Consider the following 20086-nt stretch of genomic DNA (forward strand, 5'->3'; position numbering starts at 1 on the left):
ATGAACTGTCACTCTACATATATCCTTTAACATTTCTCATATAGATGGCGCAACGTATTTTGAACAATGGAATTAAAATAAAAATTGTTTTCTAACAAATACGTATCCAGCAATAGTATCTCTAAAGGTGGACGACTCATGTACTTGGCAAGTACACCAATATTTATGTACTTGGCAAGTTGTTTGGAAGCTAGAGGTCGTTAAAAACTTACTTTTTTTTCGATTTATTACAATTTTCTTTTAGTCCAGGAGGTCAGTGAAGATTTTAAGTACTTATTTTCCCGGTCAGCCAACAACAATAGAATTATTCGATATCTTATTTTAGGCAAATTTCAAATATATATGTACGGGAGGGGGGGTTCCGATGGGTTGGGGCGGAAAATACATTAGCTTTGTTCGGGTTCTTGTTATTACCGATTCTGAACCGTCCTAGAACTCTGCAGCGCATGCGCAAATGAAATAATTTCTTCATATTTCCTTCTGCGCATACGCATCACAGTTCTAGGACGGTTCAGAATCGGTAATAACAAGAACCCGAACAAAGCTATTATAGCTTACTTCGGGGTTTTCTTATTACCGATTCTGAACCGTCCTAGAGCTGTGATGCGTATGCGCAGAAGGAAATATGAAGACATTATTATTTCATTTGCGCATGCGCTGCAGAGTTCTAGGACGGTTCAGAATCGGTAATAACAAGAACCCGAACAAAGCTTATAAAGTACAAATATACTGCACTTTTTTTCCAGTGATAAAAATAGTTTTTTTCCATAGCAACTGTTAAAATTGCCTTATATCTATCAAAAATAGTGAAAATAGTCGATAAAATAGTACCACATAGTACTTTAACCGCAAGGGTAGATTAAATGATACTTTAACAGCGAGGATAGGTTAAAAATTTTATTTCTTCTTTAATTGCTTCCATTTTTGAAAATTTTTGTATTCCTTTTCATAAGTTATTCGGGATTTAAATGAAAGTAGTTTGGATATGGCGTTTGTCGCCTCAGCCTGAATAATGTTGGAAATTTACTTATTTCGTTTTGAGCCATTTCTGGTTCAAATTCAATCAGCAATCGACACGAAAGAGAATTAAAAAATATCGACTCAAAACTGACAACTAAAGAGATAGCTTTATTTATTTGTCAAATTACATAGAAAACAACGCCAACCCAGTACTATATTTTTTTTACTCGTAGTAAATTTCTTGAAATAATAATTTCTGAATATTTTTTAAAACGTAACTCGCTATGGTATAAAATATTGTTTTATACACGACGATAAAATTGCATTATCGTTTCCCGAAATTAATTCAACCTTTTCTGTCTGTTTTTTTAGTCTTGTATAAAAATAACTATTATTTATATAATTTAATTTACCTATTTTAGTCCTAATTTTGTTTACCTAATTTATAACATTTTCTAATAGACATCTATAAGAATCTTACTATATATTCCTGCGATTTGCAAAAGTTCGTTTAACATCAAAGTTGTTGTGAGAACTTTCGTTTTTAAATTTCCAAGAAATCCAAAAATTTACGCGCCTAACTGTGCCAGTATATTTGTATATTTTAGGTAGAACAGATGGAAGGTGTGTTAATGTTAACAAATTCGTTTCTCTCAATTTTATATGATACCTAACTAAACGTTTTTAAAAGTAAAACTTATTCAAAATTAAATGTAGTAAACTATACACTCAGATGCAAAAAAAACGCAACAGAGAAATTTTTGATCAAATTTAAAGTGTTATTGTATTTTTGTTATTTTTAGCCCTATTTTCATGATTCTTTTAGCAAACTGTATATAATTATATTAACTTTAATTCGTAAACTAAGTTTTTTATAAACTTTAGTATTTGGCATATTATACAGGGTTAATCGAGGGATTGTTTTTTTACTCTAACTTTAAAACACCCTGTGCAATAATTTTGTGTAAATTTTTCTAAAATATAATTTTACGGTCAGAACCACGACTCCTGAGCATTTTGTTTTTTGATTCATGTCAATACATGCTTTGGTTAATTTTTAACAGCGAAATGAACTGATCATAATGAATTTGCATTTTTTTCAATTATAAAAAAAATTAAAGTATCACAACACTATTTATTTAAACCAAAAACGCGTAATACAAAACTAAAGTGTCAAAATGAATGACAATAGAGATATCGGTAAACCAAAGGGTAAACCGAATAGCGTGCATGGACGTTAATAACGCCAGCTCCTTTACGTGAGGTGGTATTAACTCTCCTCATTTATAGATATCGGATCGGAAAGAATTCTATTCGCGTCGCGTCCGCTACAGTCCGCTATTTAAACTTAACCTAACTTTGAATTTAAAACTTTGAAATTGTTTTCTTTACTAGATATTTTAAAACTAAAGGGCTAAAGTGCTTATTTCCAGTGCTTTATTGTTCAACGTCTGCCAGTGGGTTTAGGGCAACAAATTCTCTTAGAAGGGCTAAGTCGTCATCTGCTGTAAACCTAAGCCTCTTTATAGGTTCTTTAATATTGGAAGAGGTGGAATCCATATTTTGGGCCATATTTATTTAATTAAAACTAATCTCAGCTACTTAAATATCAAATTACCTAATAAAACTAAAGTAATAATTCAAAACAATTCAAACATAACCTAAAATAAAAGATCTCGCCGGCCGGCCCCGGTTGTTAAATACCCGTACATGCCCATTTAAGCAATTTTTAAACGTTATTTAGAAATAGCGTGGTGTAATTGATCCGCAAATTACGTTAGGTGGTAACGTTATTAGCGGGCGTTGCGTTAAAAATTGACTCGCGCATATTGTAACTGTCAAAATAAGGTACGCGTAAATACTGCATGACGCTATTCGGTTTACCGATATCTCTCTAATGTCAGGAAATAAATAAATATGCTACTGTTGATTTTTGTAATATTATTAATAATAAAATATATGTGGCAACTTGACATTCTTTTACAGCAGAGCTACCACCTGAATCCTCAGCGCGAAATTCAGTTAGTCAGTCCCGCGCCGAATATCTCCATGGTTGGCAACAATGAATTTAAAAATCGCGCCCTCGATTACGTAACTAAACATTTAATTGATATCAAAATATGTTGCTTTTTTAGGACAGTGCTAACTACAAATAAAACAGTATGTAATTATAGGGATATCTATTGCTGTTTTAGAACTATAATATAAATTAATATTAGGTATTTAAAACATAAAATAAAATTAGGGAACACATCTTGAATTATCCAAATTACTAATTTAAAAAAAATGAACTGTAAGATAAGTTCTTCTAACAAAGGTGTACAAAAAGCTCGTTGAATGGTATAAAAATAATAACAAAATAAGGAAATTATCACAATCAACAAAGTAGTTAAATGTGAAACTTATAAGAGTTCATTTGGCCACCGCATTTTGATAGAAATTAGTCTTTTATGCAGCCTAAATCAGAAATAATTAATTAAAAATCGTTAACAAAGTATTGTAATGTCAACATGGCCGATAAAGATAATGTAACTGATGTCTATTCAACAATCTAACGAAATTATAAAAAATAATCTAACTTGTGAGTTTGTAATATCGATGACTTTAGTTGGATATAGGTTCTTTCCTAGAAAAATCATAGATAATATGGAAAACAAATCTGTTAAAATTATATTAAAACGTATTAGAAAATATGTCCTCCAAATTTAATAGAAATTTATGATTTTGTATGATAGAGAATACTCTATGGTTGAAAAAAGTCATGTTGGCTTGGAAATGACGATCGATTACATTAGTCTAAGCCAACTCCGACGCCGTTTTTTTCAATCGTATAGTATAATTTGTACAATTTTAGTAATATTATTCATTCAGACATCCAATGACTGTAAGCCAGAAAAAAAACATTTTAAGATGATATAGTAAAAAGTGCATATTATGTTAGTGTTGCTAGAAAAGAATCTATTAACCCCTTGGTTCTTATTTCTTTCTTTGTAAGATTACAATTTTTTAAATATATTTAAGTAATTTTTGTTTCTCTATATAAGTTCTTAAGGGCAAGAGAAATATGTACGTACCTACACTAAATCAATGAATATCTATTATAGGTCCTTATCCCGGGATCCTGATCTAGAAAATTGGAAACCCTATTTACAACTGATAAAATTAATTTTAAAATAATAGACAAATAATGATTATAAAATGAAAACTAAAAAATGATAAATGGATTGATGACATCTATAAAAAATTTTGGAACCAAAGGGCTATATATTTTCTTAGATTAAAAAAAACTTAACTCAAGTAACATTAACAAATAAACTCAGGAAGAGATAAATACTGTAAAAAATTGGTAATTTTAAATAATTTGAGAACGTCAAATCGTCTGAAATATTTAGAAATGTTGCCAGATAAAAAGTTGTATTATCAAAGAAGCCTTGATCTTTAACAGACAATTCGTATTGAAAATTTCATTGAAATATTTATAGCTGGCTTAATTTAAAATCGTCGTTATATAGAAGTTTAAATTCTAAAAAAAATTAAAGAAATAATTATAAGTCACATTTGAGTTTTGATGAAAATAATTTAGATTTGTGAAAAAATTAAATTATGATGTATTGCAGATTTTTAGAAAAAATAAAAGTTAAATTGTAACTGAAGTCATAATGATATTACACCTTAAATCAATAGAAATTTAGACCATCTAGTTGACAACAAAAAGAAATAAATGATAGCAGAAACTTTAAAGAACGGTATTTATTTTAAAACTAGCTTATTTTATAATTTAAATAGGATTGCGCTCACAAAAACCATTTTAATTTTTGTTTTCTAAAATGTTTTAATGAATGAAAAAAAAAATATTATTTGATTTTGACCCAGGACAATTCTTTTAACAAATACAAAATCACGTATTTTTTTTGTATATTAAAGGTAACATGCTTGTTATTTATACTATTGCATTGTATTTACATTATGTGCGCTTATAACGAATTGAATAAGTTGCAGTCAAATTGCTTGCATCATATTATGAAAACAGTAGTTACAGAAACTTAAGTTTTCAATAAAGAAATTAGTCTAAGAGTCAGCAACGTTTTCGAGAAAGTATTTTAAGATCTCTAGCTCTTTGATATATCTTTTACTATGCTCTCTGGAACAGCATGCGGCCCGTCTGGCTGCGGATACCCGTTGCGTTCACTACTGCGCATCGGAAGAAGATATATATTTTTTATTAATTTAGTCCTATAAATTCTAGTATTGAATATAAATCGAACATGTCTCCATAGCGCAGTGCGTAGAGTTTCCGACCAGGAGCCGATGATTCAGAGTTCGAATCCGGGTCTGGGCAAAGACTTTTTTTATTTTATTTTCTTTATATTCTGATAGTAAAGTATTAAATAATTCTGACAATTTAAAAAAAAAAAACAAATATTTAATGCTTTACTATCAGAATATAAACGAAAATAAAATAAAAAAAAGTCTTTGCCCTGACCGGGATTCGAACTCTGAATCATCGGTTCGTGGTCGGAAACTCTACGCACTGCGCCATGGAGACATGTTCGATTTATATTCAATACTAGAATTTAAAGGACTAATAAAAATATAGGATCTTCTTTCAATGCGCAGTAGGGAACGCAACATTTACCGTCAGCAAGACGGGCCGCATGCTGTTCTAGAGAGCATAGTAAAAGATATATCAAAGAACCAGACGTCTTAAAATACTTGTTTTTCCGACGTTGCTAGCTCTCGTACTAAATATAAAGGATTAAAGTTGTAAAAAAGGTAGAGCAGTCATAAACCTTGCAAATTTTTACTGAATATTATGACCAATAGATATACAGAAGCGATGGCTCCTTTGACTGCATGTGTCCCAAATAATCTTGTGGTCTTGTCATAATTACCATTTAAAAATTTCAAACTTTAAACTGGTCTTGTATGCATAATAATTCAAGTGTCCTTGTCTATTATGTTATTTATGTACAAGCCGTCTGTCTATGATTGTCTCAAAATAACGATTAAGATTAAATGTAAATATTTAAAAAATAAAACCAACCATTAAGGTTGGAGCTGTTATACTACTATATTCATGTTATAATAATTGGTTAAGTTCTGCAATATATACAAAAATTCACCTTTTCTAAAAGAAAATTAAAACTACTAACATAAAATACATTGCAATCTGGCTAAAATTATGATTCTGATTATTAAGTATCAAATTCTATTAAATATGATACTTCATAAAGTTCAGTTTAATTAATTATTTATGACTTGCAAAACTAAATTTCGAATCTATAATATTCTCTTTGTGATTTCATAATAATTATAAACTCACCGGCCACTAAAAACTAGTCCCAATTTCAAAGTTGGATTTCTTGAGAGCTACACATTAAATTTTGATGACTTTTTTTTAAATTGTAAATTAATTCCTTCTTAACGGGTGCTACGTCAGAAATTTCTATTCCGAATTTATTTTGAGCATATACAGGGCACAACAATGAGACGAAGTTTTTTGCCCAAACCTTGTAACACCCTGTAGGGTGTAGCAGCTGTAGTAGCTATTGCTAAATCAAATCACATTGTAGCCTCATCATTTGTGAGTATTTTGTTTTTTTAATCACGACATTATCTCTGTTTGTATTGGAGATACGCTGCAACGAACGTCTCGGAAAAATGCTTCGCAGGCAGAAAGTTTTATCTCTAAATGATCAAGGCGACATAGACGAAAAGGGATTTATGAATATTTGCATATGACAACAACGGTTGTCAAATTAAAAAAATGCCATTATCTGTGACGGATGTTGCTCCTATTGTGGCTTTAATTGAGGATGGCCGAAGTCAACGTTATGTGTCCGATACCCTAGGTATACCTCGAACAACAGTCCAGGATGCCTGGAATCGGTATATGGAAACGAGAAATTTCACCAGGCGAGTGGGTTCCGGAAAAAAATGGAAGACAAATGCAATTGACGCTTTATTATCCTGAGTACTTTACGAAATCGTAGAATTACGGCGTTTCGGAATCAACATCTGCAACAAGCCGTGCGTAGAACTCAGTCAGTGAGAGAACACTCCGACCAAGACTGAAAGAAAACAGCTTGTCTGCAAGGAGGCCTGCCACAGGACCCCAACTACTTCCAAGACATCGTCGAGCACGTCTTCAGTTTGCGCGTTTACATGTGAATTGGGATATTGAGTTATGGACTAAATCTTTTTACGAGACGTTTGTTTCAAAGCAGCGTATCTCCAATACAAACAGAGATAATGTCATGATTAAAAAAATAAAATGCTCACAAAAGACGAGGCTACAATATGATTTGATTAAACAATAACTACAACAGCAGCTGCACCCTACAGGGTGATACAAAGTTCGGGCAAAAAACTTCGTCTTATTGTTGTGCCCTGTATATGCTCAAAATAAATTCGGAATAGAAATTTCTGACGTAGCATCCGTTAAGAAGGAATTAATTTACAATTTAAAAAAAATCATCAAAATCTAATGAGTGGTTCGCGAGAAAAAAACTTTGAAATTGGGACTAGTTTTTACTGGCTGGTTTTTTTTGCCGGTGAGTGTAGAATAATAAATGTTTAAGTAATTTTTATATTTAGTTACTAGCAATGGCTATTGAAATGTTCTGGATCAAAATCCAATTCACTATTAATTTAAAGATACTTAGCTAAACAAAACAAAACTGTAAAATAAGAGGTAAAACAAAAAATTATATTAAAATAATAGGCCACAGTTTGAACAGAGCAGTGCACAGCAGAAGTTTCTGAAAACTGTTGTCAAACTATTCACAGAAATATTACGGGTTAACGTATTTATCACAATTAGTATATAAAAAATATGAATATTAAATTATACATACTTATCATAAGAATACACGACCAATCTCTTCAAACTGTGCCACCGAAGTCTTGAAAACCGCGAGTTTTCTTCAAATTCAAAACAACGAAGAATTTGCATTGATTAAAAAAAATATTTTATCTCAATTGGCTGCTTTTAAAAAAGTTATTATTTTTATAATAAATTAGAAGCACTACTAACACTCTTCTTGCTCTTGTGATTTCCTAACACACCTGGCCACTTTCCTTTTGAATTCTGAGTACGATTCTCTCCATTCTTTCTGAAAAGTTATATCATCAAATTAGTAAAGAAACATTGTACAAAATGCAAAATTACACTCAGATGCACAAAAAACGCAATAGAGATATTTTTGGTAAAATTGAAAGTGTTATATTATTGTTATTTTTAGCCCTATTTGCATGATTTTTTAGCAAACTGTATATTAATTATATCAACTTTAATTCGTAAACTCGTTTTTTGTCAACTTTAGTAATTGACATATTATACAGGGTTAATCGAGGGGTTGTTTTTTTTATCCTAACTTTAAAATACCCTGTGCAATAATTTCGTGGTAAATTTTCCTAAAATACAATTTTACGGTAAGAACTATGTCTCTTGAGCATTTTGTTTTTTGGATCACGTCAATGCATGCTTTGGTCAATTTTTAAGAGCGAATGAACTGATGACGATCAATTTGCAATTTTTTCAGTTATCATTACTTATGATGTAATTTTTTAAAAAGATGAGATGGTTTTGGTGACTATTGTCGTAACGTCATATTACGCTGCATCGGATATTCTATACAAAATTAAAAAAAAAACGTTAAGGACTAACGATACAGTCCTGGTTTTAATAAACATTAATAACGATAACAGAACTAACGATATTAAGGAAAACATCTGTAATACTAAAGTATACAACCAGAAAAAAAAATTGCAAAAAATACTCTAATACTTTGTATTGCCTCGCCTGGCTGATATAATTGCCTGTATACGTCCGATCATACTGTCATTGAGGCTGCATATATCATATTGCGTTATGTTTTCCCATTCTTCTTTAAGGACCAAGTGAAGTTCATTTAATGAAGCTGGTAATGCTTCGCGACCTCTAACCCTCCAGCCAAGCATTTCCCAAACGTCGAACACGATGGGCAGTTCATAGTAGTATGTAGTATACAGGTATACAGGTTGTTAACTTGACAGCTACTTATAGGGGAACAGAATGGCAACACTGCCTATTGAGAACGCATGCATTATTGATTTTTCTGCCGACTCGTCCAATATGGCCGAGGTTGCCATATTTCAACCATAAAGCTCTTGCCGCGAGTAATGAACAAATTAACAACCTGTATAGTTCACAATAATCACCAAAGCTGCCTTGTCTTATTAAAAAAAAACTTGAAAAATAAATTATAATTGAAAAAATTGCAAATTGTTTTCATTCGCAAAAAGTTCATTTCGCTCTTAAAAATTAACCAAGGCATGTATTGACATGATCCAAAAACAAAATGCTCAGGAGACATGGTTCTGACCCTAAAATTATATTTCAAGAAAATTTACACACGAAATTATTGCACAGGGTGTGTCAAAGTTAGGGTAAAAAAACAACCCCTCGATTAACTCTGTATAATGTCATGCCAAATACTAAAGTTTATAAAAAACTGTGTTTACAAATTAAAGTTGATATAATTATATACAGCTTGCTAAAAAATTCATGAAAATAGGGCTAAAAATAACAAAAATATAACACTTTAAATTTGACCAAAATTATCTTCGTTGCGTTTTTTTGCATCTATCAGTGTATATAGCTGAAAAAATGTGATGTGTAGGTACAATTTTGACCAAACTACTAGCCCTGGTTACTTTATTTTCGTGGTCTGTACTTTAATGCCTACGATAGAGATAAATATATACAACCGGTTGACAGAGAGACAAAATAAAAAGCGACATACAGTGTTGCCAGTTTGTACGAGAAATAAAATAATAAACAAAGATAATATATCTAAGCTATTCAATAATGCTCATTTCTATTAGACAATTGTTTAAGAATTTATTACAGCTGTAGTAAAATGAGTAACTAATTGTGAAAAATAAAGTTCCAACCCTAGATGCAACATTATTCCTAAACACCTACTTGCGCGGTTTGAAATTTTGATGTAAAATACAGCAACACTGTATAGAAGGAATGTGAATCAACCTAACTTTTATCTCTTTTTAATACATTTGAGAATGAATAATATTGCTTTGAGTTAAACAAAATTCTTATATTTATAATATTCCATTACAATTATCATTGTTTCAACATGCAAATCTAGCTTAATCATAAAATTTTTTCATCACAACTCAGAGATTTTCACAAAGACAATATACAAAGAATATAGAAAATAAAATAAAAACTTGAATTAAAATAATAGACAACTGTCTGTGCATAGTAGTAAATTTGATATCAATATTTGTAGTCCTAGTATTTAATAAATTTAACTTACTGCAGCATCAACATTAGCTGGGCTCTCGTCATTTGGATCTGCCAGCATTGATATTACAGATATCAGAATAGTTTCTACAGTGTGAACTGGTAACCACCTTTCTGAGGCTTTTTCATAACCAAATTTGTCATCACCTGGTTCATGCAAAATTGATATACATACATCTCCATTTTTGTCAACTGAAAATGTATTATTAATTAAACACTGAATATCACCGTTTACATACAATCACTCACTATTTGGATGCCATATTTCTGTAACAAATTTCATTTTCGGTGGTCTAAGAGGGTATTCCTTCGGAAAGTAGAGATGACATTTGAAAAAACCTCCTTCACTATAAATTTAAATAAATAATAATTAGTACATATTTAACAATTATAATTAAATAGGTAGGTATAGTACAGTATAGTACTTACTACAAAGTGTCAGGTGGACCTATAATAAGAACTTCCCATCTATAAATGTCATTATCATCTATGAGGCCTGCAGAAAAACCCTCAACTGGGTTCTTGTTTAATTCTGAAAACAAATTTAACAATAACTGACAAATACTAATAACTTATTAATCTCTAATAAATAAGATACTTAATTGAAATAAGTTTCATATGTCAAAAAATTTAAGGTTAATGACCCATTAGCAGTCTCAATTTAACAAAGTTATGATTAATTTTAAGCTTATAAGACTAAAATAAGCCTTTTATTTTGTTTTTTCGCCACACCACATTGTTGTGTTGTTTATAAATAAACGTATTTAATTTCTTGATCAATTTTTCAATTTAATAAAATAGGTATATACTATTATTCCAATTCCTAAATACAAAGAACTACAAAAGAGCTAAACTAATTATGATAAAAATCTGTTGGGGTGCTGGGTGCCTTATTAAGATAACCTTAATATAAAAACTTTAACATATACAAGAAAATATAAACAAAGTAACTTCAAGGTCGAAAATTTTCTTCCAAGCTAGGAAAAAGACAAAAGGTTTATAAGCTTTGTAAAGTGAAAAAACTTTCTTACAGGAAATATTGCTCAATTATACTGATATTTTGTTACATTAGAATTTCTAATGAAGGTTGCAAAACTTTTGGACACAAATGAAAGTATAGCTTATAAAAAACGAGAGAATCTTAATTTGGAGAATCTCCAAGTATTTCACGTGTTTGTTTTCAAATATAATTTCTAGCTAATATGAACATTTAGAGACAAAACCAAAATCAGGAAATGCTTTCATAAAAAAAAAATTAATATTGATTACCACAAAACCACCAAAAAAATCCCTGTACAAAAAGTATGCGAAAACAGTTATTATTCTCTGAAACAAGCTCAAAAAACTATTTTTAAAATCAAACGTTCAAGCAGACAAAAAAAGATCGAAGCAGAATGAATTCTTTTTATTATCAGAGCCATCGACATTTTTGGGTTCATTTTGTGATGTTTTCATTATTCCTCAATAAAATTTTTACTAACCTGCTAGTTGTTTTCTAAGTAATAAGGCGGACTGTGGTTCTGACATTAATAACTGATTTAATTTTGATAAGGATATTAATCAAACACTGTTTTCTAAAAAGATGGCCGGTGTCTATTTTCTTGTGGAGATTGCAGACAGCCCGCATTGAATCACAAACATATGTTATTTCCGAAATGGCTCGTTTCCATGCTAACAACTGTCAAAATCTGGTGACATCTACCGACTAAAAGTAACAACAGATCAAAAAATTTGCAGGCTTCTTTTATGTTTAAAAGTTTGGTTATCCAGGGTTATCCGTACCATAGAGGGTGATACTATAACTGACAACTGTCAATTCCAGACGAAACCCACGGGCATTAAATGTTATAGAGTGGGCAAGGAGAGTGGCATAGCATTAGAGTGGTGTCTGAGTCAGGGTTCGGAAAACTACATGTTACTCTTAAAAACTACATAAACTACATGACATGTAGTTAATCGACGTACAAGTTAAAGATAAGTTGGAGCTTTAGAAAAGTGAGGAAATATGGCTTTAAATATAGTATTGCGTCAAAAAATTATTTACACCGCTCGTACAGAGGAAATGAAAAACATACTTTCTACAAAGTTTTGAAAAAGATTACTGGCTAGGTGATTAAAATTTTATGATATTTTATGTTTGTGACTTGGTTATTTTTAATTTTTTAGAGGTTTTGTATTCTATATCTAATAATTTTAATATACTAAGCTGTCACAATATTGTGTTATTCCTTTGAATAAGTGTTATTCATGTGTTATTCATAATATTCTGTTTTTTTATGCGAATTGATAATTCTTTAATTAAATAAAAATATACCTTACATGTTTCATCAAAATGAACATTTTTATTTATAAGATTGTTTTTTATCGTAATAAGAATATATATATATATATATATATATATATAATAAGAATATATATATATATATATATATATATATATATATATATATATATATATATATATATATATATATATATATATATATATATATATATATATATATATATATATATATATATATAATTATATATATATATGTTATATCCATATTTAACCTTCAAATGACCTTATTTACTCTTTATACTTATTTATTGTTATTCATTGTTTATTCCAAAGTTAAACGTATAAGTTCGTTCTAATATAACTCATAAACAATCATATTATGTTTCTTGAGAATCTTTCCAACTACGATGTTCCCATGGTCTCTTCAGTAAACAAGTCGCAGTTCCATGATGGGAAGCGAAGACTCAGCAACTTTAAGAATATTTAAGCCGATCTCTTTCCCAGGAGGAACAACTCGAACGCACAACGCACAACTCTCGAACGCAACTCGTATCCGTGTCGTATCGAAGTTCATATAATAATTTTGTATCTTTATAAAAATTAATAAAGTGTTTTTTAAGTATTTTAATGTTTTTTTAAAATAATAAAAGTGAAAGATAAAATCTAACAATTGGCGCAGTCGGTAGGATATTCACAAAACGTCGGTAGAACACGAGTATTCTAACTACCAACGGTGGATTCCAATCCTTCAAGCGAAAGAAATTACGAAAAATCAAGAAAGAAAATTAAGAAAAATCAAGAAAGAAAATTAAGAAAAATCAAGAAAGAAAAATCAAGAAAGAAGACAAAAATACATCTGGCGTCCTCACTCATAGGCAGATCTACGGATTAGGAACACCTAGTGAAACCCCTGGTAGAAAACTCCTTTGAGAACAAGACAAAAGCATGGTTTTTGGAAAATTAGTGTAAGTACACAACGAATCATTACGTTTTATTTTAGTGTTATTTTTTTTGAAAAAAAAAATATTTTGAAAAAGAATTTATTTAAACGTTTATAAAATAAAAAAAATAAGATATTTTCTTATACGATTATTTAACAAAGGGTTATTTTAATTTAATTTAATTTAACCTCGTTATTCTCTTAACTAAGTTAACTAAGTTAATTAAGTTTAAAATAAATCGATTATTCTGCTAATCGATTACTAAAAATAAAATAAATAAAAAATAAAATATTTTTTTTTAGTTATTATTATTTACTAAAAATAAAAAATAAAAATGTCTGAATCAGAAATGAATAATGAACCAGAGATAGAACCATACAAACTATCTGAAATATTTTCAATAATACCAGAGTTTGACGGAGATCAAATATTTTTACAAACATTTCTAAATGCATGTGATTGTGCTTTTGGCATGTCAACCGGTAACCAGAAACTCTTATTAGTTATTCATATTAAAAATAAACTAAGAGGTAGAGCAGCCCAATTAATAAATTCTAGAAATCCATCTTCGTATTTTGAAATTAAACAACTTTTAAATTCTCATTTTGGTGATACTAGAGATTTATCATCATTAATTCAAGACCTACAAAGAGTTAAACAACTACCAAATGAATCGCCTTTAATATTTTTAAACAGAGTGCAAGTTCTTAATGCAAAAATGCATGCAAATATTCAAAAATCCAGTTTAACAAATAATGAAAAACAAGCACAAATTTGTTTAATCGAATCTATGGCATTAAATACATTATTAACAGGATTAGACCCACGTATAGGACATATTATTCGTGCTAGTAATCCAAAAGACATTATCGAAGCTCAAATTCGTATTCGAAGAGAGTTACAACTTTCTTATTTTGAAAATCAGAAACAAAATAAATTGAATACAGTTAGATTTCCACAAAATCAACCTATTAAAAGACCAAATTTGTCACCACCAAAGTGTACATCTTGTGGACGTTTAGGACATTTATCCAGAGACGATTTATGTCGTGCAAGACAAATGAATAATAATAATTATACTCATTTTAACCCCCAAAATACCAATAATTTTCAAAGACAACCTCAACATTTTACACAAAGTCAAAATGTTAATCAAAGACCATATTTTCAACAAAATAATTCAAACAATCAACAACGCCCTTCAGTAATTCAACAACGCCCTTCGGTAATTCAAAGAAATCCTAATTTTAATAATAATAATCACAGAGCACATTTTATAAATCAAGATTATTCAACTTATGATTATTCAAATGAATATTCAAACAATTATTCTGATAATTACTCAAATAATTATTCTGAAAATTATTCTGATAATTTTTCAAATGGTTACTTTTATGATAATTCTCCAAATTCTCAAGATTATTCAAATTATTACTCTGAGCAAGAATATGATGACTATCAAAACTACGATAATGCTCAACAGCAAAATTTTCATTTGCGTTCCGACCAAAACCATCCTCCGGATACACAGAAAACGGACACAAACGAAATTCAAACGAATTTTCAAACTTTGAATTTAAACCATACGAATCAATCCCAAGAACAGAAATTTACTTAAAACCTTTTTTCACTGTAGACATTAAAAGTTTATACTACATTAATGACATAACAAACACATACAAAATATTAATTGATACAGGTGCAGGAATTTCAATTTTTAAAGAAAACACAGTTAAAAAAATATCCACAAAGAATACCAGAAAATATTTCAATTCAAGGAATTACTAACGAGAAATTATTAATAACTCAGTCTACTTTAATTCCTTTTAAAACAAATGATCCTCACAAAGTTTTTATTTACAACTTAGATATAGACTTTGACGGAATCTTAGGATCAGATTTCCTTGAACATTATCAATGCACAGTTGATTTAAAAAATAGAAAATTGATAACAAATTTTAAAACGGTACCTTTATTTAAAATTGAAGATACACTGAGAGAACAAAATTTAAATTCTGAACAAATTAAAAATGAAATAAATATTAATAGAAGAACAGAACAAATTTTTAAATTAAAATGTAATTTACAAAATACTGATGCAATTTTATCTAAACAAGACAAAGAAAAAGTTTATATTCCAAATGCGTTAGTTCATGTTAATGAACATGGAGAATTTTTGACATCAATAATTAATTGTAAAGCTATTCCAAAATCAATTAATTTTTCCGATATTCAAATTGAACCTTACATTTCACAAACAATTTTAAATTATCAAACAAATAAAAATTATCAAACAAATAATTATTTTCCAAATTCAAATCAAACTGATAGAATTCAAACAATAAAATCACAACTTAGGACTGATCATTTAAATGATGAAGAAAAAGAACTTATAACTAATTTATGTCTCGAATTTCAAGATATTTTCTACTTAGAAAATGATGTCTTAACTTTTACAAATGAAATTAAACACTCAATTGATACAAACAATGCTAAACCAATATACACTAAATCTTACAGATACCCACAAATACACAAAGAAGAAGTTAGAACACAAATCAGTAACATGTTAAAGCAACGTATTATTCGTCCTTCAATTTCTCCTTGGTCCTCTCCAGTTTGGATTGTTCCAAAAAATTAGATGCTTCTAAAAACAGAAATGGCGTATTGTTATTGATTATAGGAAGTTAAATGAACTTACAATCGATGATAAGTACCCCTTACCTAATATTTCCGATATTTTAGATCAGTTAGGTAAATGTGAATATTTCTCAACACTTGACCTTGCTTCAGGATTTCATCAAATTGAAATCAATCCTTCAGATATTTCCAAAACGGCTTTTTCTGTAGAAAATGGTCATTACGAGTTTGTCAGAATGCCATTCGGACTTAAAAATGCCCCTTCGACTTTTCAACGAGTCATGGACAATATTTTATTAGGAATTCAAAATGAAAGATGTTTAGTTTACATGGATGATATAATAATTTATTCTCCAACTATTCATGAACACATTTCCAGACTTAAAGAAGTTTTTCAAAGATTACAAAAGGCAAATCTTAAAATACAACCAGATAAATGTGAATTTCTTAAAAAGAAGTTGCATACTTAGGACATTTAATAACTCCAGAAGGTGTTAAACCCAATCCAGAAAAAGTTTCATGTATTCAAAATTTTCCACAACCCAAAAATCCGAAAGAAATAAAATCTTTCTTAGGCTTAGCTGGATATTACCGTCGATTTATCTCAAACTTTGCAAAATTATCAAAGCCTTTAACAAGACTTTTGCAAAAAGATGTTCCATTTATTTTTAATCAGGATTGTTTAGATTCTTTTGAAGAATTAAAGAATTCTTTGACTTCAAATCCTATTCTGATATATCCAAATTTTGAAGAACCTTTCCTATTAACAACAGATGCTAGTGCTTTTGCTATAGGAGCCGTTCTTTCACAAGGACACATAGGAAAAGATTTACCTATTGCTTTTGCTTCTAGAACCCTTTGCGGCGCTGAAACAAAATATTCCACTATAGAGCGTGAACTTTTGGCAATCGTATGGGCAGTTAAACATTTTCGTCCATATCTTTTGGTCGTAAATTTACTTTAATAACAGATCATCGCCCTTTAACATGGTTATTTTCTATTAAAGACCCTGGCAGCAGATTAGCTCGTTGGCGTTTAAAACTCGAAGAATATGATTACAAAATTATTCATAAATCTGGAAAAGCAAATAAAAATGCAGATGCTTTATATAGAATTAAAATCAATAATTTCAAAAAATGCGCACAATTTATTTCAAAAACAAATTTTCCTATTTTTGCCTCAAACGAAAATACACCTGATAGTGAACATGAAAATGAAAATGAAGAAATTGAAAATGAAGATTCTGATAATGATATTGATATCAATGATATAATTAAAAATGAATATAATAAATTTGTCACTTTATATGACTCTCAATCATTAATTGATTATTCAAAAATAAATATTACTAATAATCAATTATTAGATAAACAACATAAAAATATAATGCCAAAAGAATGTATTCGGCAAAATAAAATACAAGAATTTCATCATAAAATAATTGACGACATATTAGAAGAAAATCCAGACTTTCATTTAAAAAGAATAAATATTTTTAATAGTAAAACTGTTAAAAACAGGAAATACTATATAATCCCTCTCGATTTTGATCCAACTACAGTAGTTTCTCTTTTATTTTATATTTTATATAAAGAACAAAATGAATTTAACTTAGCAGAAACGTACTACGTTGAAAATCAAATAGAACTTCCAATATTAAAAATATTTTCTTATATTTTCGCAGATTTCACGAAAGAAATTAAATTAACAATTTGTCAAGATATTGTTAGAACTCCAGTAGATGATGAAAAACCTCAAATACTAGATTATTATCGTAATCACAAGATAAATTTTCACAGAGTAAGAATCAAAACATATTTAACGAACATTTTGAAAAAGAAATTTTTTTAAAAATTTTGCCGGTTTAATAGAATTACCCTGAGACTCAAACATCTAAAATTAATTTTGTTTTGAAAAAAAAAATGGTTTAATTAAATTGGTTTTAATTTAATCGTGATATGGTTAATCACGAATAATTTCTTTTCAGATTTATTGGATTACTACTATCCATATATACTCCCAGTATGTTATTACACCAATCAACAATACAGTCGGAGTGTACCTACATGAAGACGGACAAATAAAAGTATCCAATGATAAATGGACACTATTAGTTTATAAAGATTTAGAATTAATTAAAAATACTATTTTAAATAATGATATAATATTAGATAATATTTTAAACACTTTAGAAGAAGATGCACCACGAATGATAGCTTTTAAATCAGAAGTTAAAACGCATATAAGTCTTTTATTACAAATATCAAGATCAATTAATACAAAATATAATGAAATAATACGCGATACGAATAAGTATATTTATAGAGAAAAGCGTGGTATATTTAATGGCATTGGGACAGTATGGAAATCAATAACCGGTAATTTAGATGCTTCTGATGGTGAATATTATAATGATTGTATAAATAAAATAACTAAAGATGAATATCAAATAGAAAACTTATTAAAAATCAAATATCTGTAACGACATCTATAATTAAAAGTTTTAATTCTACAATTCAAAAATTACAAATCGATGAAGAGACTTTTAATAATGATATAAAAGAAATAAGAAAATCAATAATGGACATTTCAGATCAATTAAATTATTTCCAATCACAAATTGATATTTTAAATATTTGTGAATCTCTTATGGAAAGCTATACCTTTTTAGAAAATCAAATTGATGATATAATAAATTCACTAACTTTTGCAAGATTAAAAATATTGCATACAGTTCTATAATTACTCCAAATGACTTGGTTGACTCGCTAAAGCATATATCTCAATCATTAAAGAGAAATAATCTTCCATTACCAATTTCTGCCACATCGATACCTCAGTATCTAGACATTATTGAATTGAAAGCTTATCAGTTAGATTCTAAAGTAGTATTTGTTCTAAATATACCTTTAGTTGAACCTGAAGAGTATACTTTATATCGAATTTATCCAATTCCTTTGTTAGATCATCGTACTGCTTTACATCATATCTTAAGTACAACTTATAAATATATTGCGCGTAGCGATGATTCATTGTTGTACATAATAATTGAAGATCCAGAAGCTTGCAAATCAACAGGCAGAAAAACAAGAATTTGTTCCAACATATTTCCATATCCAATCGATAGTGATGCTATATGTGAAGCTCAACTATTGAAGCAACAAGATCACCTGCCAAGAACCTGTCAATCTTCTTTGATCATGGCAAAAGAATATAACATAAACAAATTAAATTTAAACTTTTGGTTAATAATTATCTCAGATCCTTTACCATTAACAATTAAATGTGGAAATAGAGACATTATTACAAAAATCTTAAATAATAATACTCTTTTAAAGTTACAAAGTGAATGTATTGCTTTTGTTGGCAGTACAAGAATTCAAGGTCAAAAAGACATTAATGTTTATGATAATGTAACATACAATACTTTTCCAATTCAAATACCATATAGTTGTTGCAGTAATATTCCTGAGAAGATCAAGATTCCAAATCTGAAACCACTGAAATTGAGCAAACTGAATCTAGAAGATTTGAGTGTTGCAAATCACAAGTTAAATGAATATTCCGAACAATTGAACAATTTCATCAATGAACCTTTTGTGAAGAAACACCATGGTTGGTTTACAATTTTAACCATAATTGTAATTGTCACCTTGGTCCTGATTTACATCTTCTGCAAATGCAAATCCCGTAGAAGATCACGAATTGGAATTGCAATTTCTCATGATGACTACCCACCATCACCTCCAAGAAATCAAGTTGAATCCACTTTCTCCAAATGGAAGAAAATACTGCCTCGTAGAAGACCCAGTATCCATTTAGAAGAACCTATTGAAGAAGAATCTTTTGAACTTAATCCTAACAAGAATTCAGTCTAAAAGTTATCTCCACGCGTTAACTTTTATCTAAAAGGGGAGTTGTTATATCCATATTTAACCTTCAAATGACCTTATT

The 20086-nt window shown here is 29.2% G+C and overlaps 2 protein-coding genes across 2 annotated transcripts; one reads left to right on the forward strand and one right to left on the reverse strand.

Annotated features, from left to right (window-relative positions):
* Positions 1-7457: 7457 nt before the first annotated feature.
* Positions 7458-11827, reverse strand: LOC115885029 (ubiquitin-conjugating enzyme E2 G1). The gene is made up of 5 exons (XM_030903772.1): positions 11749-11827; positions 10697-10799; positions 10517-10614; positions 10281-10459; positions 7458-8075 (listed from the first exon to the last, which is right to left on the reverse strand). Exons 1-5 carry the CDS (start codon positions 11792-11794, stop codon positions 7992-7994), a joined length of 510 nt encoding a protein of 169 aa, XP_030759632.1. The 5' UTR covers positions 11795-11827; the 3' UTR covers positions 7458-7991.
* Positions 11828-16345: 4518 nt separating this feature from the next.
* Positions 16346-20010, forward strand: LOC115885005. The gene is given in 4 exon segments (XM_030903746.1): positions 16346-16358; positions 16588-17073; positions 17076-17932; positions 18847-20010. Coding segments are annotated over 4 exon segments (2520 nt in total).
* The last annotated feature ends 76 nt before the right edge of the window (positions 20011-20086 follow it).

Source organism: Sitophilus oryzae, unplaced genomic scaffold (assembly GCF_002938485.1).
Source record: "Sitophilus oryzae breed Bouriz unplaced genomic scaffold, Soryzae_2.0 scaffold_359_pilon_pilon, whole genome shotgun sequence".
Classification (NCBI taxonomy): Eukaryota; Metazoa; Arthropoda; class Insecta; order Coleoptera; family Curculionidae; genus Sitophilus; species Sitophilus oryzae.

Coding starts and splice junctions, on each gene's coding strand:
- LOC115885029 (XM_030903772.1), bottom strand. CDS start 11,794: ATGTCAGAACCACAGTCCGCCTTATTACTTAGAAAACAACTAGCAG. Junction 10,800..11,748: donor ACTTAGAAAACAACTAGCAG/GTTAGTAAAAAT, acceptor ATTTGTTTTCAG/AATTAAACAAGAACCCAGTT. Junction 10,460..10,516: donor AGAAATATGGCATCCAAATA/GTGAGTGATTGT, acceptor ATACATTTTCAG/TTGACAAAAATGGAGATGTA.